Source organism: Elephas maximus, chromosome 13 (assembly GCF_024166365.1).
Source record: "Elephas maximus indicus isolate mEleMax1 chromosome 13, mEleMax1 primary haplotype, whole genome shotgun sequence".
Lineage (NCBI taxonomy): Eukaryota > Metazoa > Chordata > Mammalia > Proboscidea > Elephantidae > Elephas > Elephas maximus.
The window spans coordinates 54,654,167-54,678,134 of NC_064831.1; the positions used below are offsets into that span (position 1 = coordinate 54,654,167).

Here is a 23,968-nt window from a genome sequence, read left to right on the forward strand (position 1 = left end):
TCACAGTATAGTCAAACATCAGGTATTCCATAAGCTCCTTTTTGTTTTTTTCTTCTGGAGCCATTTCTTTAAGTACCCTAACTTGTGAAGGTTGTTGGCATGATTCCCTTTTACTGTGGTCACATAAAATGCTACTTTAGAACCAAAACCAAACCAAACGCATTGCCATTGGGTTGATTCCAACTCATAGCGACCCTTTAGAACAAGACCATAATATCCAGTAAGGTAGCTCTCTTGTTCATAGATAAAGCACAGTAATCTTAAGTGATTATAGCTCAGTGAATTTTTACGTATGTATACAGCCACATAATCAGCATCCAGATTAAAATATGGAACACTTCCAGCATCCCACAAGGTTCCATCATGCTTTTTCCTTTTTTGTATCCCCCTCCTAGACATAACCACTATTGTGCTTTCTGTCACCTTTGATTCATAGGTGCATAAAATGTGACAACTGAGCGGTTTAAGTCTGGGAGAACTTATACATTTATAAGTCTGGGAGAACTTATACATTTAAGTATATACATGGGGGTTCCCATAAGTTGGTTATGTCCAGAACACCTGATTTGTGGACTAGTCCTATTTTGGGAGGCAGCTGTGTGGATGAGACCCTTTGAAGGCTAAGAGAATACTCAGGAGTAGTTAGGAGTTTGTTTTCTAACCTTCCTCCTAGTCTCTCAATGAGTCTGCACCCTTTGTCCCAAAGAGAGGAATCCACACTCTTCTAGTAGATTTAACAACTGGCAGGTAGTTGAGACAGTTTAAAGCTAATGACAAAGCTGAAGTAAGAATGGAGAGGAGAAACGGCGGGACACTATCATGCCTGCCCAATGAGGACAGCAGTGTTCATTCACTTGTTTATTGAAACATTTATTGAGCCTGGACTGTGAGCCAAATGATAGTGTTCTTTTGGATACCATGGCGAGTAAAACAGACACAGCCGCTGTCCTCACAGTACTTGTAGTCGAGTGGAGGAAGCAAGTGCTGCTAACCAAATAATCACTCACAGGCATATGTGCGGGGAATATCTTCCAGGTAAAGACCATGAGGCAAGAAAGGTGGGGGAGGCTGAGGCAGAGTGTGGCCATGAGACAAGGCTAGAGAAGTAGACAAGGGCTAAATACACTTGAGGATGTGCATGTAGATTCCACCGTGTTCTTATGGGAGTCAAGTGGTGTGGAAATACATAGATTTTCTCTGTGCCCTCCTTAGGTTTACCACAGGGCTGTAGTTGTTCTTGTGCAAGAGGTTTGGAAGGGGAGGTGAGGCCTAGAATATAAAAAGTGAAGGTAATTCCTTTTATTTCCTGAAAAACACTAAGGTTTTTTTCCTGTATCTCAACCCTATGAACTTAACCCATATTATTCACTGTATTAGAGATGAAGAAATTGAGGTACAGAAAAGTTAAATATTATGACAATAATTCTGTGTGAATGACCAATTTCTTAGATCTGATTCCTAGCCATCTCTGTTGTTGACAGGTGCCATCAAGTTGCTTTGACTCATAGCAACCCTATGTACAACAGATTGACACACTGCCCAGTCCTGCGTCATCCTCACAATCATTACTATGCTTGAGCCCATCGTTGTAGCCACTGTGTCAGTCCATTTCATGGAGGGTCTTCCTCTCCTTCTCTGACCCTTTACCAAGCATGATGTCCTTCTCCAGGTTCCTCCTGAAAACATTTCTTAAGTACGTGAGACAAAGTCTTGCCATCTTTCTTCTAAGAAGTATTCTGGCTGTACTTCGTTCAAGACAGATTTGTTCATTCTTCTGGCAGTTCATGGTATATTCACTATTATTTGCCAACACATTCAGAGGCATCAATTCTTTTTAGGTCTTCCGCGTTCACTGTCCAGTTTTCGCGTGCATATGAGGCGATTGAAAATACCGTGGTTTGGGTCAGGTGTACCTTGGTTCTAAAGGTGACATCTTTGCTTTTTAATACCATAAAGAGGTCTTTTGCAGCAGATTCGCCCAATGCAATATGTTGTTTGGTTTCTTGACTGCTGTTTCCGTGGACATTGATTGTCGATCTCTGTAAAATGAAATCCTTGACAACTTTAATCTTTTCTCCATTTAGCACGACGTTGCTTATTTGTCTAGTTGTGATGACTTTTGTTTTCTTTATGTTGAGGTGTAATCCATACTGACCATTGTAGTCTTTGATCTTTATTAGTAAGTTTTTCAAGTCCTCCTCACTTAGCAAGTATCATTTACATATCACAGGTTGTTAATGAGTCTTCTCCAATCCTGGTGCCGAGTTCTTCATACAGTACAGCTTCTCAGATTATTTGCTCAGCATACAGATGACTAAGTATGTTGAAAAGATACAACCCTGACGTACACCTTTCCTGATTTTAAACCGCACAGTTTCCCCTTGTTCTGTTCGACAACTGCCTCTTGGTCTGTGTACAGGTTCTGCATGAGCACAGTTAAATGTGCTGGAAGTCCCATTCTTCGCAATGGTATTCATAATTTGTTATGGTCCGCACGATCAAATGTTTTTGCACAGTCAAGAAAACACAGGTAAGCATCTTGTATTAACTGCTTTCAGTCAAGATCCATCTGACATCAGCAGTGATAGTGCTCGTTCCATGTCCTCTTCTGAATCCGGCTTGAATATCTGACAGTTCCCTTTTGATGTACTGCTGCCACTGTTTTTAAATTATTTTCATCAAAATTTTACTCCTGTGTGATATTAATGATATTGTTCAATAATTTCTGCATTCTTCTGGATCACCTTTGGAATGGGCACAAATATAGATCTCTTCCAGTCGGTTGGCCAGGTAGCTGTCTTCTTAATTTCTTTGCATAGACAAGTGAGCATCTCTAGCACTGTATCAGTTTGTGGAAACATCTCAATTGATGTTCTGTCGATTCCTGGAGCTTTGTTTTTTTTGCTAATGCCTTCAGTGCAGCTTGGACTTCTTCCTTCAGTACCATGGGTTCTTGATCATGTGCTGCCTCTGGAAATGGTTGAATGTCAACCACTTATTTTTGGTATAGTAACTGTGTATTCCATCTTTTGATGTTTCCTGCATTGTTCAGTATTTTTTCCACACAATCCTTCAGTAGTGCAACTTGAGGCTTGAACTTTTTCTTCGGTTCTTTCAGCTTGTGAAATGCCGTGCTTCCTTTTTGGTTTTCTAACTCCAGGTCTTTGCACATTTCATTATAATACTTTATCTTCTCAAGCCTCCCTTTGAAATCTTCCATTCACCTCTTCATCATTTCTTCCATTTGCTTTAGCTACTCTACGTTCAAGACCAAGTTTCAGAGTCTCTTCTGACGTCTATTTTGGTCTTTTCCCTATTTCCTGTCTTCTTAATGACCTTGTGCTTTCTTCATATATGATGTCCTCGATGTCTTCCTACAGCTTGTCAGGTCTTCAGTCATTTATGTTCATCGTGTAAAATATTTTCTTGAGATGGTCTCTGACTTCAGGTTGGATATACTCAAAGTCATATTTTAGCTCTTGTCGACTTGTTTTAATTTTCTTCAGCCTCAACTTGAACTTGCATATGAGCAATTGATGATGTGTTCCACACTAGGCCCCTGGCTTTGTTCCGACTGATGATATTGAGCTTTTCCATCATCGCTTCCCACAGATGTAGTCAGTTTGATTCCTTTGTATTCCATCTGGCAAGGTTCACATGTGTAGTTGCCATTTATGTTGTTGAAAAAAGGTATTTGCAATGCATAAGTCATTGGTGTTGCAAAATTCTGTGATGCAATCTCTGGCATTGTTTCTGTCACCAAGGCCATATTTTCCAAGTACCTATCCTACTTCTTTGTTTCTAACTTTGGCATTCCAGTCACCAGTAATTACCAGTAAATCTTGATTGCATGTTTGATCAATTTCAGACTGCAGAAGTTGGTAAAAATTTTAATTTCTTCATCTTTGGCCTTAGTGGTTGGTGCATAAATTTGATTAATAGTTGTATTAACTGGTCATCTCTGCCACTCATTTTTTTCCTGAGAATTTGAGATCAACTCTTTCTCTTTAGCACAGAAAGTTTACCTCTGAGGATAAGAAGTAAATTATAAAGGGCTACAAGCCTTCTAATTATAGGGCCGTGGCAGTGGTGCTTTTTTGGTTGTTTAGATAACCTTTCCTCCTTCTTCTTGGCCTACAGTCCTTGGTAAGGGTTTTGTCTGTGGACTCGTGCCACCAAATGAATTCCTGTAGTGTCAAGACTGAATCATTTACATATTCAGTCTGATATTTAACATATTGTGGGTTATATGCTGGCACAGAACAGTATTGACAAACACCAAGGTTCTAAACCTGAGCGCTGTTGCAATAGTTATGTCCTGGAGGAGGTGTCAGTTGCTTATGTGAAATGAAACAGGTCAAGCCTCATAACCTTTGTCTCAGAATAGCAGCCTATGAGGTCCATAAAACTATTCATGAGCTGCAGCATATAAACACTCAGGGAGTGAAAGATGCTGCGTTTTCACTGCTCTGTCCTCAGATGACACATGGTCAGATGAGCCCTGTTGAATTGGGTCTGTCTTCTCACATTGACGCTGTTAGTCTGTTCTTTATCTGATCCCCATTGGAGATATGGGCTGAGAGCTATGGTGCTTGAGGAGATGACACAGTTCCTTTGTTACAGTAATTAATGTAATAAAGAGAGAGGCCCAAAGGGAAGTTGTTTCCCATTAGAGCCCTAGGTGGAAATTCAGTTGAGTTGTGAGCGCCTATGAAGCATGGCAGGTGGAGAGGGAGATGTCTGTCCTTCCAGCTGGGTAAACTCAGAGTCACCGAGGATGGTTTACATGTACTACCCTCACCTGAGGGTGGCTGAGTAGAATGTGATTTCAGGCAAGCATCTGGAATTCTGTGAAGATGGTATAATATAGTTCTATTCTCAGCAACTTGTTGTATCCCACTGGTTTAGTGACAGTTCCTTGGGGCAGCAAACCCTGTGAACCTCACACAGTTTAGATCTGTAGACCTGTCAGTTGGGTCAGCAGTGTAGTGAGTTGTAACATTTGGTGCAAGAGGTAGTCCAGATGTTAAAAACATGAGCCTTGGGATTGGAACCTTGGCCCTGAGGGATTTTTGAAGCAAGATGGAGCCTCTTTTGTCAGTCACTGCAATGTAGGGTTTTGTGAAGCACATCCGAAGACAGGATTAGCTTAAAATGGAAACCTGGATCACTAAGGTCATGGAAGAAGAAGAGATTGCCATTTTCTTTCACAGAACTCAGCTGGGTATCAGTGCTACCTGTAACTTAATTTGTTAAAAAAAAAAAATTAAACTTTTTTCTTTATTATTATTTTTTTAATACTGTAGCTGCCCTATAAAAAGTATAATCGTGAAATTTTCCTCTTGAAGATCAGACACCAGAATCTTGAGAGAATATTCGGGTCGTTAGATATATATCTATATAGATATAGACATATAATTTCTTTTTTTAAAATAAATTCCTACTGTGTTTTCAGCGAAGGTTTACACAGCAGTTCGGGCTCCCATTCAACAATTTCTACACAAGTTGGTCAGTGACGTTGGTTACTTTCTTCACAATGCGTGAACACTCTCATTTCTGCTCTGGTTGTTCCGTTTCCATTAATCTAGTTTCCCTTCCTTTTACATTCTTATCTTTGTTTTAAAGTAATGGTTGACCATTTGGTCTCATATAGGTGGTATTTTTTTTTTAAAGAAGCACAGTACTTACGAGTAATATGCGTATTTGTGTCATCTTGTATTTTTGAGAGTTTTCTATTTTTCAGATTTATATTCCCATAATACACTTAGAACCATGATGGATTCTTCTTCCATTTTATACTGAGAAAATTAATGTTTAATGAAGTGCCTTGGCTAGCAACCTGGCTAGGGTCAGTGGAAATTTGAGTCCAGAAATCTCATCTTCTAAGTTCATTGCTCGTTTTACTATACCACGCTACTTTGCCATAACCAAGTTTAGCATTCTCCCCTGCCCCGCTCTGGGCATGCAGCTTTTGGAGGAAAATACCTAGCCAGACAGATTGTTCTCATTTCATTTGTGTGACGTGTGGTTCCAAACAGATTGTACACAGTCATACCCAAATGACAGTTATCCAGGCCAAAGCCTATAAGAAGATTGATCCAAAACCCATAAGAAGAGGGGAGGACAGATACATTTACATTAGAGCAACATTGGGCAATTTGCTACTTAGACTGGATTGTCTTTTGGGTAGTTACCAATTAAAGAGACTTTAGTTTTGAAATTCTCTGGAATGGGTACCAAGTTCTATCTGGGTGGAAAGAGAAGTACTGTTTTCATTATTATGTTTGGACATAAGCAGGGTCAGTTGCTCTTTATACCCTCGGGCAAGAGCCCTCTCTCGAAAACTGGTTTTCTCATTCTTAGCCTTCTTGAAGAGAGGCCTTGTTCATTTCTGAGGTGGGGGAGTGGTGCAAGCTATGGCCTGTGCACTAGGAAAAGCAATTAATGACCTGAAGCATGTGAGTTACACATGTACCAGTTTGTGGTCTGGGAGTCTTGAGAAATGAATTTGGGTTGCAGACAGGAAACTGGGATTTGAACTTCTCTTACTTTTGAGAGTGAACGCTTTGGGTTGGTACAGGGTCTGGAGAGTGATTATCATGACCTATCTCAGTCCCTTAGCCATATCCATATGGAGAGGAGTTACTTAGTGATCAGGTGCAGAAACAAAAGCGCAGATGGTACCGACAAGTCATGGTGGACAAGTTCATTCCACAGAGTCGGGTGAATTGTGATCCTTAGATAGGGAGGTGAAGTACAATTAGGCAGCAAGGGAAAAGAGGAAAGTATTCACAGAAGCTCTTGCAAGTGGAAAATGCCTGTAGTCTCCGTATGGTGGTGGTTTCCTGATTCTGCACTTTCTCTGCTATGGAAGAAGAGGTCAGTGCTTTTCATTTCCAGTTAGCATGTTAGTTACCCTACCTCCTGGAGTTAAACATCTCTGCAGCGACCTGTCAGCGAGACAATTACTAGCCGGATAAAGCCAGGGATGCTGTAGGAAGCAGTGGGAAGTGGCTGGCTGCTGTAGCCAGGCTGATTAAAGAACCTTTGGCAATTCTACGGTGTATCCTTGGAAATGTACCACCAAAGTTACTATGAAGCCTGCTGGGTTTGGAGAGCTACATTTTTGAAAAGTCACCTGGTTGAAAAGTAGTGCTTTTTGAAAACCGTTATTTAAAATAAAACTCATATACCCTGAAAAATAAGACAGGGGCTTTCCAAAAGAACACCAGGACTATCGAAGATCGTTCTCAGGATATGTTTTCTTTGTATCTATTCAGAAATTCTGAGTCATTTTCCAGTAGAGAAAGCACTTTTCGGTAGGTACTTTTATTGAATCGTAGATTATAGAATCGTGGGCATGTCCAGACCAACCTATCACATGTAGCAGAATCTTTATGCAATTTGCTTGACAGGTAATTGTGCTTTTTCTGCTCCAATACTTTGTGATGAAGACAGCCTCCTTAAGCATTGTGTGTCATTGTTGGAAATCTCAGGTTATTCAAGTTTTTCTGAGTTAAACACCTGTCTCTAACTTCTACTCATTATTCTAATTTCTGCACTTAGCATTGCAGAATACGTTTCTTTGTCCTATACTGCAGCCATCATCTGTTTGAAGTTAACCAGCCTGTCTCCCCTCAGTAGTCTCCTTTTCACACTAAGGAATCCCACTTTCTAAGACCCTTCCTCCTATGAAATGGTATCCAGGTTTTTTCTACTATACTTTCCTGGACATGCTTTCACTTCAGAATATCTCACTTAAGATATGGAACCTAGAAATAAGTTGTTGTTGTTGCTAGGTGCCGTTCAATTGCTTCTGACTCATAGCTACCCTGAGTACAGCAGAACAAAACACTGCCTGGTCCTGTGCCATCCTCACAATCATTGCTGTGTTTGAGCCCATTGTTGCAGCCACTGTGTCAGTCCATCTTTTTTTTTTTTTTTTTTAATAATTTTTAGTGTGCTTTAACTGAAAGTTTACAAATCGAGTCAGTCTCTCACACAAAAACTTACATACACCTTGCTACATACTCCCAGTTACTCTCACCCTAATGAGACAGCCCACTTCCTCCCTCCAGTCTCTCTTTTTGTGTCCATTTCGCCAGCTTCTAACCCCCTCTACCCTTTCATCTCCCCTCCAGGCAGAAGATGCCAACATAGTCTCAAGTGTCCACCTGATCCAAGAAGCTCACTCCTCACCAGCATCCCTCTCCAACCCATTGTCCAGTCCAATCCATGTCTGAGGAGTTGGCTTTGGGAATGGTTCCTGTCCTGGGTCAACAGAAGGTCTGGGGGCCATGACTACCAGGGCCCTTCTAGTTTCAGTCAGACCATTAAGTCTGGTCTTTTTATGAGAATTTCGGGTCTGCATCCCACTGCTCTCCTGCTCCCTCAAGGGTTCTTTGTTGTGCTCCCTGTCAGGGCAGTCATCAGTTGTAGCTGGGCACCTTCTAGTTCTTCTGGTCTCAGGATGTAGTTTCTGGTTCATGTGGCCCTTTCTGTCTCTTGGGCTCATAATTACCTTGTGTCCTTGGTGTTCTTCATTCTCCCTTGATCCAGGTGGGTTGAGACTCATTGATGCATCTTAGATGGCTGCTTACTAGCATTTAAGACTCCAGATGCCACTCTTCAAAGTGGGATGCAGAATGTTTTCTTAATAGATTTTATTATGCCAGTGGACTTAGATGTCCCCTGAAACCATGATCCCCAAACCCCTGACCCCTGCTACATTGGCCTTCGAAGCATTCAGTTTATTCAGGAAACTTCTTTGCTTTTGGCTTAGTCCAGTTGTGGTGACCTCCCCTGTATTGTGTGTTGTCTTTCCCTTTACCTAAAGTAGTTCTTATCAACTATTTAATTAGTGGATACCCCTCTCCCACCCTCAACCCTTCCACTTCTCTCCCCCCTCCCCCGCCTCGTAACCACAAAAGAATGTTTTCTTCTCAGTTTAAACTATTTCTCAAGTTCTTATAATAGTGGTGTTATACAATATTTGTCCTTTTGCAACTGACTAATTTCACTCAGCATAATGCCTTCCAGGTTCCTCCATGTTATGAAATGTTTCACAGATTCCTCACTGTTCTTTATTGATGCGTAGTATTCCATTGTGTGAATATACCATCATTTATTTGTCCATTTATCCGTCGATGGGCACCTTTTTTGCTTCCATCTTTTTGCTATTGTGAACAGTGCCGCAATAAACATGGGTGTGCATATATCTGCTCGTGTAAAGGCTCTTATTTCTCTAGGATATATTCCAAGGAGTGGGATTGCTGGATCGTATGGTAGTTCTATTTCTAGCTTTTTAGGGAAGTGCCAAATCGATTTCCAAAGTGGTTGTACCATTTGACATTCCCACCAGCAGTGTATAAGTGTTCCAATCTCTCCACAGCCTCTCCAACATTTAGTATTTTGTGTTTTTTAGATTAATGCCAGCCTTGTTGGAGTGAGATGAAATCTCATTGTAGTTTTGATCTTCATTTCTCTAATGGCTAATGACCGTGAACATTTCCTTGTGGATCGGTTAGCTACCTGAATGTCGTCTTTAGTGAAGTGTCTATTCATATCTTTTGCCCATTTTTTAATTGGGTTATTTGTCTTTCTGTAGTTGAGGTGTCAGTCCATCTTGATGATGGTCTTCCTCTTTTTATTTTACCAAGCATGATGTCCTTCTCCAGGAGCTGGCCTCTTCTGATAACGTGTCCAAAGTAGTGAGAGAAAGTCTTGCCATCCTTGCTTCCAGGGAGCATTCCAGCTCTATTTCTTTGAAGACATATATCTTCATTCTTCTGGCAGTCCATGGTATATTCAAATATTCTTCATCAGCACCGTAATTCAAAGGCGTCAATTCATCTTCAGCCTGCCTTATTCATTGTCCAGCTTTCACACGCATATGAAGCGAGTGAAAATACCATGGCTTGGGTCAAGTGCACCTTAGTCCTCAAAGAGACATCTTTGCTTTTGAACACTTTAAAGAAATCTTTTGCAGCAGATTTGCCCAATGCAATATATCATTTGATTTCTTGACCGCTGCTTCCATGGGTGTTGTTTGTGGATACAAGGAAAATGGAATCCTTGACAACTTCAATATTTTCTCCATTTATCATCATGTTGCTTATGGTCCAGTTGTGAGGATTTTTATTTTCTTTATGTTGAGGTGCAATCCATAATGCAATCAGTAAGTGCTTCATGTTCTGTTCATTTTCAGCAAGCAGTGTTGTCATCTGTGTATCGCATGTTGTTAATGAATCTCCCCCTAATCCTGATGCCTCGTTTTCATATAGTCCAGCTTTTCATATTATTTGCTCAGTATACAGATTGAATTAAGTATGGTGAAAGGATACAACCTGACACACACCTTTCCTGACTTTAACCCATGCAGTATCCCTTGTTCTATTCGAACGACTGCCTCTTGGTCTATGTTCCGTTCTCCATGAGCATAATTAACTGTTCTGGAAGTCCCATTCTTTGCAGTGTTATCCTTAATTTATTATGAGCCACACAGTCAAATGCCTTTGCATAGTCAATAAAACCCAGGTAAATATCTTTTTGGAATTCTCTGCTTTCAGCCAAGATCCAACTGACATCCGCAATGATATCTCTCATTCCACTTCCGCTTCTGAATCCAACTTGAACTTCTGGCAGCTCTCTGTTGATATTACTGCTGCAACTGCTTTTGAATGATCTTCAGCAGAATTTTACTTGTGTGTGATATTAATGATATTGTTCTATAATTTCTGCATTCTATTGGTTCACTTTTCTTTGGAATGGGCACAAATATGGATCTCTTCTAGTCGATTGACCAAGTATCTGTCTTCCAAATTTCTTGACATAAACGAGTGAGCACTTGCCATGCTACCATCTGTTTGTTGGAACATCTCAATTGATTCTCCGTCAATCCCTGGAGCCTTGTTTTTTGCCATTCCCTTCAGCACAGCTTGGGCTGCTGCTTCCTTCAGTTCTACCGGTTCTTGATTATATGCTACCTCCTGAAATGGTTCAATGTCAACCAGTTCTTTTTGGTACAGTGACTCTGTATTCCTTCCATCTTTTGATGCTTCCTGTGTCATTCAATATTTTGCCCATAGAATCTTTGAGTATTGCAACTCAAGGCATGACTTTTTTCTTTAGTTTTTTCAGCTTGAGGAATGTCAAGCATGTTTTTCCCTTTTGTTTTTCTAACTCTGGTTCTTTGCACATATCATTGTAACACATTACTTTGTCTTCTCAAGCCACCCTTTGAAATCTTCTGTTCATTTCTTTTACTTCATCATTTCTTCCGTTCACTTTAGCTACTCAGCATTGAAGAGCAAGTTTCAGAGTCTCTTCTGACATCCATTTTGGTCTTTTCTTTTTGGAAATGAGTACAGACCATCAAATATTCCTTTTATCCCCAGCTCTCTTTAGAGAAGAAACACAACTATAATGGCAGTATTTTTTGCTTACTTGAAAAAAAATAACAAAACAATTGGCTTGGCATATTGAATAGGGGCAGAAGGAATTTGAGGATGTGTCAGCTTTATAACTTAGCGTTTTTTTTTCCTGGTTGGTGTTAAGGTTGAAAAGTTTTTGAGCTTCTATAATTCCTACAGATGCTAGATTTTGCTTCAGCTGTTTTTCAGGAATAATTTTTAATACCTACATTGAGCTACTCTTCAGGTTACAAAATTCAGTTTAAAAACTGTTCAGATTTATGCTTCATTTAATTTCAGTGCTTCAGGTAATTTTTAACAAGATGGATATATATGAGCCCAGACATAGCTGAAAATAATTCTCTTTTACATATGACAAACAGCTTTGCTCAGTATTAGATTCTTGACTAACAGCCTTTCTCTTCAAAATCCTGCAGATTTTTCATTATCTTTTAACATTTAATGTTGCTGAGCAGTCTGAGGTCAGCCCAGTTTTTGTTCTTTGTAGTTTGAAAATTTTGCCAGAATGTGTGCAAATGTGGCATTTTTAATTGATTTGCTGAAAATATAGTGAGCCTTTTCAATCTGCGTGCAAGATCTTTGTTCAACTCAAGGTATTCTTCATTTATTATGTCTTTGATAGGTTGCTGCTCTTCTATTTTTTCTAGTCTCTTCAGTTTTCTTTTTACTGGTATTAGCTGCTTTATCTCTCAATTTCCCTTATTATTTTATTTTCACTGCCTTTTTCCTTTGCATTCTGGACGAATGTCTCAGTTTTTCTTGTAATTCACTGATTCATTTCCCACAGTTTTGTTTCTGTGCTTTTCTTTCTTTTTTTAGTTGTGCTTTAGGTGAAAGTTTACAGAGCAATTTAGTTTCTCATTAATATACAAATTGTTTTGTGACATTGGTTCCCAACCCCGTGATGTGTCAAGACTGACTGCTTCTTGACTTTGGGTTCCCCATTTCCATTTGTCCAGGTTTCCTGTCCTTTCCTGCCTTCTCGTCTTTAGTTTTGGGCTGGTATGCCCATTTAGTCTCGTATATATGGTTGAACTACGTGTATTATTGTTTGTTTCATAGGCCTGTTTAATCTCATGCTGAAGGGTGAACCTCAGGAGTGATTTCATTACTTAGCTAAAAGGATGTCCGGGGCCCATGCTCTTGGGGTTTCTTCAGTCTCTGTCAGACCAGTAAGTCTGGTCTTTTTTTGTGAGTTAGAATTTTGTTCTACATTTTTCTCGCACTCTGTCCAGGATCCTTGATTATGATACTTGTCAGAGCAGTTGGTGGTGGTAATGGGGCACCGTCTAGTTGCTCTAGACTCAGCCTGGTGGATGCTGGGATAGTTGTAGTCCATTAGTTTGCTTTTTTTTTTTTTGAACATTTTAGTGTGTTTTAGGTGGAAGTTTACATGGTAGATTTGTTTCCCACTCGACAGTTCATACACAGATGGTTCCATGACATTGGTTACTATCCCCGCAGTGTTCGTATTCTCTCCATTTCCACCCTGTCCTCTCCCTTTCCATCCTTCCAGCTTTCCTGTCCCTCCTTGCCTTTGCTTTTGGGCAAATGTTGCCCGTTTGGTCTCATATAGTTGGTTATTCTAAGGAGCACATTCCTCACAGGTGTCCTTGTTTATTTTATAGGCCAACCTATTACTTAGCTGAAAGGTGACCTCTGGGAGTAGCTTCAGTTCCAGGTTAAAAGGGTGTCTTAGGGCAATAGTCTCAGGTGCTCCTTCAGTCTCTATCAGTTCAGTAAGTCTGGTCTTTTTTTTTTTTAAGTCTGGTCTCTTTTTTTTTTTTTTTTATGAATTTGAGTTTTCTACATTTTTCTCCCGTTCTAGCCAGGACCTTCTATTGTGTTCCTGGTCAGAGCAGTCAGTAGTAGTAGCTGAGTGCCAAGCCACCACCTAGTTCTTCTGCTCTCAGGCTAGAGGAGGCTAGGGTTCTTGGGGGCCATTACTCCTGTTGACTAATTGCTTCCTTGAGCCTTTGGTTTCCTTCACTCTACTTTGCTTCAGATGGGAAGAGACCCATAGTCGTATCTTAGATGTCTGCTTGCAAGCTTTTAAGACCCCAGACACTACTCTCCAAATTAGGATGTAGAACATTATCTTAATGAACTATGTTATGCCAGTTGACCTAGATGTCCCCCGAGACTATGGTCCTTAGCCTTCAAGCCCAGAACTCAGTCCCATGAGGTGTTTGGATATGTCTGAGAAATTTCCATAGCTGTTCCCCCTATGTGCTGTGTTATATATGTGAATATATATGCAGCACATACAAATACGTATATACAGGTACCCACAACTATACCTGTATATGCACATGCATATACTTCCATATGCCCTCTTACACCTATATAGCATATATATCTACCTGAGTAACCACTCACAAATTTTTGGTTATTACTGTCGTTGCAGAACTGTATAAGTTATAGCATTTACTGTAGTTGTCCTTTATTCTTGTGTACCTATCAATGTCTTCATCTATCTTGGTCATGTTGTGCTGATTTCCCCCTTATTGTGTATTGCCTTTCCCTTACCCTTAGTAGAATTAACCTGTCTACTATCTAGTAAGTGATTCTCCTTCCCTCCCTCTCTCATCGTTGGTAAACTTCAAAAAATGTTGCTTTCTGTGTGTAAACCTATTTTTGACTTTTTATAAAAATGATATTCAATATTTGTCCTTTTGTGATTTACTTACTTCACTGAGCATAATGTCCTCCAGATTCATCCATGTTATGTTTCATGGACTCATCGTTATTCTTTATCATTGCGTAGAATTCCATTGTAGGTATGCACCACATTTTGTTTACGCATTCATCCACTGATGGACACTTAGGTTGTTTCCATCTTTTTGCTGTTGTGAATAATGCTGCAGTGAACGTAGGTGTGCATATGTCTGTTCATGTCACTGTTCTTATTTCTCTAGGTTATATGTTTAGGAGTGGGGTTGCAGGGTCATATGGTATTTCTATTTCTAGCTTTTTGAGGAAGCACCATACTGTTTTCCATAGTGCTTGTACCATTTTACAATCCCATCAGCAGTGTATAAGAGTTCTAATCTCCCTGCAACCTCACCAGGATCTGTTTTGTGGGGTTTTTTTTTTTTTTGGTACAGTCTTTTAATGAGCATGAGAATTTAATTTTTAGGAGGTCTCAGTTACCTAGTTTATCTTCCGTTGTTTGTGCATTTTTAGTTATATTTGTTAGTGTATTTATGCCATAAATTAGAACCCCTAGCTTTGTCCCTATGTTATCTGCCAGGAACTTTATAGTTTTAGGTTTAACATTTAGGTCTTTGATCCATTTTGCATTCTTTTTTGTGTATGGCATGGGGTATGGATGCTGTTTTGTTTTTCTGCAAATGGATATCCAGTTTTGCCAGCACCATTTGTTACAGAGACTACCTGTTCCCCATTCAGTGTACTTTGACCCTTTGTCGAAGTCAGCTGTCCATAGCTGGGTGGACTTCTGGTTTCTCAGTTCTCTTCCATTGGTCTGTGTGTCTGTTGTTGTACCCGTACTAGGCAGTTTTGATTACCATGGCTGTCTAGTAAATTCTGAGATCGGGAAGTGTGAGGCCTCCTACTTGCTCCTTTTTCAGTAATGCTTTAGCTATTTGCCAATTTGGTGCTTTTCTGATTTCTGTATGAATTTTAATTAATACTATTGCATTTTTTGTTTCCTTGAGTCTTCTTTTTTTTTTTTTCTTTTTTGATGTCATAGCCCCTTGTCTTTTCCTCTTAGTTCATATCTTTACATTTCAGCCTGTTATCTTCTTTATGTGCTCTCTTCCTTACTGGCATACTTTGTTTATCCTGCCCTGTACTTCAGATCAGCCAATACAGCAGAGTGAGAACTGCCAGAAGCTCTCAGTCAGTGAGCACTCATTTTTATATGCTTTCTTTTATATACTCCTGCAGAGTAGCTGTTCATTAGTGTCTGATATCCTAGAGGAAAGTCTTTTGAATCTAAGGAAAGTTTTATTGTTTTTCCAAGGACAAACACACATGGATTGTTTTAATGTTTTAATTACGTGCTGATGGTGGCACAGCTCTGGAGGATAGTAGGTAAGCCTTAGGTGTATGTGGGTTATGCGCTATGCCTAGTGACATTTGCAAAGATTACAGAGGTGATAAATTATGGTGTTGGGAAGAACCGTGCTGTAATAATCCTCTACGGTATAGATTCAGTTAGCATTCCCTTTTCCAGAAATGCTCTCTGCCCCTCACAGTGGTATTATTTTCAGTATCATGTTGTACTGGACTCTAAGTTCTATGAGAACGTCAGGACCTTATTTGTTGTCTTATTTGCGGCTGTATTCCCAGGACCTAGTTTAGTGCCCAGGGAGACCCTTGGTGGTGCAAATGGTTAAGTGCTCAGAAGAAACGCTGGGTGATCTGCTTCTGGAAAGTCACAGCCTTGAGAACCCTGTGGAACGTAATTTTACTCTGCAACACATGGGTTCTCCATGAGTCAGAATCGACTCAATGGCAACTGGTTTTTGGTTACTTTAGTGCCTGGTACATAATAGATAATAAGAAATTTTTGAATGAATTAATATGTGCTGTTTTTTTTTGTAGTACTGTTTCATGTAGTTGAGAATTCCAAACAGTTTACTAAACACTTCTTCAGAATTCTAGATTATTTTCAGAGGTATTCTCTCTTACTCTTTAGGTCATGTTTCCTTTACTTTGTGAGTGACATTTTTTTTTTTTTTCCATGTTCTCTTCTGAATCTGGCTTGAATTTCTGGCAGTTCCCTGTCGATATACTGCTGCAATCATTTTTTTTGTTTTTTAATTAACATTTATTGAGCTTCAAGTGAACGTTTACAATTCAAGTCAGTCTGTCACATATAAGTTTATATACATCTTACTCCGTACTCCCACTTGCTCTCCCCCTAATGAGTCAGCCCTTCCAGTCTCTCCTTTCATGACAATTTTGCCAGCTTCCCACTCTCTCTATCCTCCCATCCCCCCTCCAGACAGGAGATGCCAACACAGTTTCAAGTGTCCACCTGATATTATTAGCTCACTCTTCATCAGCATCTCTCTCCCACCCACTGTCCAGTCCCTTTCGTGTCTGATGAATTGTCTTCGGGGATGGTTCCCGTCCTGTGCCAACAGAAGGTTTGGGGACCATGGCCGCCGGGATTCCTCTAGTCTCAGTCAGACCATTAAGTATGGTCTTTTTATGAGAATTTGGGGTCTGCATCCCACTGATCTCCTGCTCCCTCAAGGGTTCTCTGTTGTGCTCCCTGTGTGAGTGACATTTTTTTCGTAGTTGCTACGTCATGTTCCTCTCCCCGCCATTTTGTGCTCATCCTTATATGAAGCAAGATCTATCTAGACTTGATGTTTGCTAATAATTTTTAATAAACAGTGGTCAATTGCTGTTGGCGCTAAGCTGTCTACTTGCATAATGGACATATTTTCATATTTACTGCTAAATGGGAGATTAATGTGCATACCTCTTACTCTTAATTCTAGTTTCTAGCAGGCATTCACTTGGGACAGCTCTGCTCTCCTAGCATGACATCTGTGACACTGAAAAAGTATTAACCGTCTTATCTCTGTCCTATCTGTAGCATTTACCTGTTAGGTATCCACATGTGGGATACATTGTGCCACCACTGGTTTGCTCTCTCTGCCCAGTTTGCTTATGAGAGTTATTGTCTGAATGGATATTGAAAGTTGATAAACAGGCAGTGAGCAAGGACACAATTTTTTTACTTTATTGTAAAATCATACCTGGATGATATATGTTGGCTGCCAGGTTTTCTAGATGGTACGCTCCTCAGGTCTCGTATATTAGGAGACAATGGAGAGGTATAAATTGCCTTTTAACCCTTTTTTCTTTTTTTTTAAAGCCAGTCTCTGTTTCATGTGTTGAGGCCCTGGTGTTTGTCAATACAGTGCCATCAATCTTACATCAGAAAATAAAGTATTATCCCACATTCTGGCATTTGGTTTTCTGATAGTCTCCAATTTTTGATAGGGTATACATTATTGTTTTTTTCTGTGTCTTCATAGGGGTTTTAGTGGGAAGTGGGAACGTCCATTAGGCTGATTGGTTGAGATCTCTTTGAGGATTGTGCTCTCCAGTGGTAGTCTTTGGCCCTATTATGAATTTGCATTCTTGCCAGTTCTGCTTGCTTTTCTCTTTTACTCTCATCGATACTGACTTTTTTGTCTCCTGACAGTAGAATGACAGGGAATCTATACTATTTGTAACTGGCACAGGCCCTGTTAGTAGAGGGCCTATAAAGCCTTTGCTAGGCCATGTCTGAGTCTCTGATCACTCCAGAAGAAGCCAGGAGAAAGGGGGAGTACAGTTGTGCTGAAACTGAAATCTGTGATATGATGATGGGGCCTGTATTGATTGAGGGAGGATTGCTAGCTGGCAGTGGTAGTAGAAATAAGTCTCTCAGGGATGGGAAACTAACTCTAGAGTACTCCTAGATAAGACTCACCACAGAATCACTGGGCAATTAGAAATGTTGTACTCTCCGCTGAGGAGATGGAGTGGGAATTAGCTTTTCCCTAGGCCCAATGTGACTTGGTTAGAAATACAATTCAACCTATTTTGTCTTGTCCATTGGGATGTGATAGCTCTATAGGAAACATCTGGTCTGTGGGAGTTTATTTCAGCCTGTCTCATTGCATATATTGTTTCCTTTAACAGCTTTTTAAATTTTCTTTTTCCAGCAATGATGTTGTCCACTGGGCATATACTGACCATTGTGGCAGGTCTGAGAACATAGCTGAAGCTGAAAATAGGAAAGCTGGGGGCAAGGAAGAGCCTTGAATCTTGAGGTGGGACGTTGACTCTAAGATGTCCTTGAGCAGTGGAGCCTCCGGAGGGAAAGGAGTGGATGCAAACCCGGTTGAGACATACGACAGTGGGGATGAATGGGACATTGGAGTAGGGAATCTCATCATTGACCTGGACGCCGATCTGGAAAAGGACCAGCAGAAACTGGAAATGTCAGGCTCAAAGGAGGTGGGGATACCGGCTCCCAATGCTGTGGCCACACTACCAGACAACATCAAGTTTGTGACCCCAGTGCCAGGTCCTCAAGGGAAGGAAGGCAAATCGAAATCCAAAAGGAATAAGAGTGGCAAAGACACTAGCAAGCCTACTCCAGGGACTTCCTTGTTCACGCCAAGTGAAGGGGCAGCTAGCAAGAAGGAGGTGCAGGGACGCTCAGGAGATGGTGCCAATGCAGGAACCCTGGTTGCTGCTATTGCTCCCAAGGGCTCAGAGAAGGCGGCCAAGGCATCCCGCAGTGTAGCCGGCTCCAAAAAGGAGAAGGAGAACAGCTCAACTAAGAGCAAGAAGGAGAGAAGCGAAGGAGTGGGGACTTGTTCAGAAAAGGATCCTGGGGTCCTCCAGCCGGTTCCATTGGGAGGACGGGGTGGTCAGTATGATGGAAGTGCAGGGGTGGATACAGGAGCTGTGGAGCCACTTGGGAGTATAGCTATTGAGCCTGGGGCAGCGCTCAATCCTTTGGGAGCTAAACCGGAGCCAGAGGAAGGGGAGAATGAGTGTCGGCCGCTAAAGAAAGTCAAGTCTGAAAAGGTAAGAGGTGGCCAGATCTGGCTGCCCACTGCCAGTCAGAACTGCCCTAGACTAACCGCCAAATGCTGTGTGCACTCTGTGGGAGGCTTATTAGTTTGTGGGTAATGACCAATTACGAGGTCAGAGCAGCTGGTAACGATAATGTGGTTTTGTTCCAAATTAGGGGATTCCCTACAGACTCATTAACAGCAGGCCTAGACATTTTGGAGTAGGATATCTGTTGTAGTGGGCAGCTATTTGGTAGAATGAATTTTCTGTAGGCCAAGTAGAGAACCTCCCACCTTGTTTTTGTCCCACTTCAGACACTTGTTACTAGAAACTGGCATCAGAACTGTATATGGTGCCCAGCTTGACTGATATTTCATCTCTCAATTATAAGTATAGGTTGAGCACAATCTTATGGGATAAATGGTGCTGCTGGGTCTCTGAAGCCTAAGCTGCAAAGGGTGAAATGAGTTTCATTGATTTCGTTGTTCTATTGATTGCTACTGAAGAGCAAAGGGGCACAATTTGGGTGTAGGAGGTACTGACCACACTGTGAGGAACTTAGATTATGAATGATGTTGTGGCTATGAAGGGGTGGCTTAGAAACAGATTCTTTGGCCGTTAAAGGTGTAGCTCATGGCCAGGTATCTCTCTCAACAATTGGGAATCAAAGTATCCTGGTGGTTTAATAGCTGCCAAATGGTGTAATGATACCTTGCCTCCTGCTTGACTTGGAAGGACAGGCGCCTGCAGCACCAGGAGAGGTTAAGGCTGAGTCCCTCCTGGGAAGATTCTCTTAGTTCATGTCTCAGGAAGTGGAGCCAGAGTAGCTGTGAGTCTAGGCTCAGCTCAGGCTGCCTTAAACTTCAGCAGCTTATAGTTTCCTGTAGAGCAGCTGGCCTGGTAATGAGCTGTTCATTGGCTCTTGATTTTCTGCTCTGTGCTCTGCTCACCCTGTGCTTTCAGTCGATCCCAGCAGATGCAGTATAAATTGATTTCTCTGTAATTACATCAGCTGCAGCAGGGAATACCTATTTCCATATGTAAGTGTTAATAAATAGGGGCTGGATATGTATGTTTGGGTGGTGGTGCCCTTTCAGTGCCTGGATTCTAGAAGTAGTAGGCGCTTTCTTTGCTGTAGGTATTTTGGTCTTTGCCTCTGGCACATCTGTAGCTCTTAGCAACATCTGGGCTTCTCTGGTAACAGGGCTGTGAATTTCTTCCACTAATAACACAATTGTTCATTCCCTTTTACCAGTGGCAGCTGCCAGAGAGGCTGCCTGTGTTTAGGTGGCAGATGCTATGGTCCACCTCAGCAGAGTCAAGCTCCAGCTGGTTACTGGCATGGCTCATCCTGTGCTGGCTGTGAGTTGCCATTTTCTCTGGGGTACAGATGGATAATACTGTTTTAAAGAGGCCTAGGAGTACCAGGAGTTCTTGCTTCTGTTCCAGGCCCATTAGGCTGTTCCCTGTATCTGGCTTCAGGAAATTCTTGCCATATATCCATGTTCATAATCACTGGTGGTAATATTACAGATATCAGTTCTTTCTGTGTTGAGAAGCACTTCTCAGAGTGGCCTTCATTTTCTTTTCTGTTTAGAACAGTTGACTCGTGTTGCAATCTTCTAAAGCCAGTAGTTGTCTGTGGGTGAAAGGATTAATGTTGCTTAGCCTCATGACACAGTGGCTGCAACAGTGGGCTCAAACATAGCAACAATTGTGAGGATGGCACAGGACTGGGCAGTGTTTTGTTCTGTTGTACATAGGGTCACTGCAAGTCAGAACCAACTCCATAGCACCTGACAACATCAGCAACTTCATGTGGGATTTCATGATGGTCTCCAGCAGAGAAGCAAATGGAACCCATTTTCTCTCCATATAGGTGCAGGGGCTGGTTAGTTGGCCGCCCTTCGGATAATATTTGGGCTGAAAGATGCAGTACATTCAGCTAAGTACAATCAAACCTTGGTGCCAAAGAGTTTTGACCCTTAATAATGTAGCCATGCTATGAGCCTTGTCTTCCAGGGAGACTGTGAGAACAGGGCAGTGGAATGAGAGAGAAAAGGGAGAGAGACTGTGCTTCAGTTTTTGAAAGAAAGATAAAATTGCTGAAAAGTACTTTTAGAAGCAGAAATTTTCTGTACAGTTTAATGTTGCCATAAGCAAGAGCCTGCTTTCTCAATTACTTCCGCAGTTCCCTCAACCCTTTTAGACAGTTTGGTTCTGAGGGTACCTTTTGATAAAGCCTTTGGCCATTGGAAAAAATATTTAAATAAAGTTTGGAAGTTGCTAGGAGATAAAAACGTGGTATGCAGGGAGAGAGCATTTTTGAACTGGGAGGAAAGAAGAAGCGAGTTAAAGGACAGAAAGCTAAGAACCCTGCCATGGAATAACTTTTGAGAAACTGGGACCCCAGGATTTGGGGCATAATAGGTGCTCAGTCAGTGTTTGTTGATTAATACAATAGCTTATAAGCAAAGTCTTGAAAACTTCTTCAAGATTTTCTCTCTGAGATGCGGACTTGCCTATGGCCTAACTGGTTTGGAATGTTCATTCCATGTAGGGACAACCGACAGAACCAAAACAGATGTTCTGATATAATCTAGGAATTGTGCACTCATAGTTGGGAACTGTCGTAAAGAGGGGAAACTCATAAAATTTGGAAAGTATCTTGATCGGAGCCTTTGCCCACTTGGAAATAGAAGACAGTGGAGCCAGTGGCGTAGGGTAGAGTTGTCACCTGTACCACAAGCTAATGAGGAAAATTTGAGTATTCAAACTATCTACCTCAGGGCCGTTTCTCTCTCCAGTTAGATATCTTAGGCTGTGGCTGAGAGAATTTTCTGTCAGCCAAGGATGTGGATTTCCCTTCATGGGATCTGACTTTTGCTCCACACACCTCTCTGGCAGGGCTCCCTGTGCTGTTTCCAGAGTTCTAGGAGAGACCAGAGATGGCTCTTAGCAACTGCTGCTTCCCTGAGCTGTTATTGAACACTCCTGCCTCTGACTTCCTGCCAGCTGAAGTGCTGGGGGAGGGAATGTTAAGGAATAAACAAGACAGAACCTTCCGGCTCCTGCCTGTTCCCTAGCTTTTGGTTTGATTGATAGGTTGTTAAAGTTAAGAGTGGAAGGGAGATAGGGAGGAGAGAGGGTGCCTGTCTGAGTGTCCCCAGCTTAGTGCTTGTGTCACCACTCTGACAGGCAAGGAAAAAGGAATTTACAAACCACAGACGGCAATGATCTATTTATGCCAACTTCGTCAGGGATTATGACTGGGAGTTTAAGTTGAGACTCCCTTTATTTTGTTTTTGGGTTATTTCCACATCATATAAAGTAACCAGTAGGCTGCAGTGGTGAAAGGATCTAGAAGTTTGCAACCCGAAGGACCCCGGCCCCTCTTTAGCTGTTGCAGGAGGAATCCCCTGCACTCTGTTTTCGCTGTGATTGCGTCTCAGCTTCTGCTCTCAGAATGCTGCATACACGTACCACCTCCGCATTAGATTAGGATACAAAGAAAATGATCAGATGTGCTCTTTGCTCTCTTGCTGTTCTGATCATGCTTGCTATCATACCTTGTGTTCCAAGAGCATCTTCCTTTGCCCTTGGCTTTGTTTTCCAGCCCTAGTTTATGCCTTCCAGCTCAGTCCTCTTGCGTTGCAATCCCTCATTGCCCAACCAAGCTCAGGTCTCTTTTACTCCTTATGATCCAAGGCTTTCCTCTCTTAACGCCTTTCTCCTTGCCTAGCTGTTCTTTCTCAGCCGTTGATAGCATAGCAGTCAGCCTTGCCTCCTGAAGCCCAGTACCCTCAGGCTTTCTCCTTCATGGAAGAAATTAAAGAGAAGTTATTTGTATGAGACAGGGATGCATTCTGTAACTACAAGGGAGCCTGAGCCTAATTTATTTTTTCATCCAGCAGCTCTGCTTTCCATCTGGATGTTGTAATTCAAGGAGGGCCCAGAGAAAGATTATCTGGTCCAATTTCCTCGTTTTGTAGAAGAGGAAATGAAGACCAGGAGATCATGTGACTTGCCCAGGGTTTCACAGGTAGTCAGTGGAAAAGCCAGGCATAGAAGCCAGGTTTCTAGATGCCAAGTTCTTAAGACATGCAGTTACTCAGAATTCTTAACAAATCTTTAACTGTCATGGGGACTTTTATGTTTTCCCACTTTAAAGACAACTTTAGGAACATTGGATATAAATGCCTGGAGACTCCAAGACTGCTTTCACTTGTTTTTCATAGTGACTTTAGCATTGTAGACACCCAATATACAAAGTAGCTTTTAGTTTAGGGTTTTTAGGTAAGATGAGGATGTTTGCAAAGAACAATCATTTATAGCTATTCCTATATAAAGAGGGAAAGTTAACGTTTAAACTGCTACCTTGAGCTTGACTCTTTGAGTTGTATGCGTGTGTGCATAAAAAGCCCATTGCCATCAAGTCGATTCTGACTCATAGCCACCCCATAAAACAGAGTAGAACTGCCCCGTAGGGTTTCCAAGGCTGTAAATCTTTTACAGAAAGAAACAAACTGCCATATCGTCCCACGGAAGGGCTGGTGGGTTTGAACTGCTGACCTTTTGGTAAGCTGCCAACCACTTTAACCACTGTACTACCAGGGCTCCTTTATGTGTGTGTGTGTATGTGTGTGTGTTCTGGAATATCCCATTCAGCCTAATTTCCATTGTAGTTGAGGCATTGCCAGTCCATTCTTTTATTTGGCAGTCACAGGTAGGAAAACTCCCCTGCCCTAGTGCCTCTCACTTGGACATATCACTAATAGGCAGACCTTTACATTTAAACGTATTGTGGATGTTATTGGAGCTCTAGTGGTGCAGTGGTTAAGAGCTCAGCTGCTAACTAAAAAGTCAGCAGTTCGAATCCACCAGCTGTTCCTTGGAAACCCTGTGGGGCAGTTCTACTCTGTTCTATAGTGTTGCTATGGGTTGGCATCGACTCAACAGCAACGGGTTTTGGTGGA

The 23,968-nt window shown here is 41.5% G+C and overlaps 1 protein-coding gene across 1 annotated transcript in view; it reads left to right on the plus strand.

Moving 5' to 3' along the window:
* The window catches only part of ZNF609 (zinc finger protein 609), a 231,649-nt gene that overhangs the window by 16,159 nt on the left and 191,522 nt on the right, over positions 1 to 23,968 (plus strand). The window contains exon 2 of the mRNA XM_049852644.1: positions 18,131 to 19,004. Within this exon, the coding sequence (XP_049708601.1) occupies positions 18,258 to 19,004 (747 nt within the window). The 5' untranslated portion in view covers positions 18,131 to 18,257. The remainder of the gene's footprint in view (positions 1 to 18,130; positions 19,005 to 23,968) is intronic.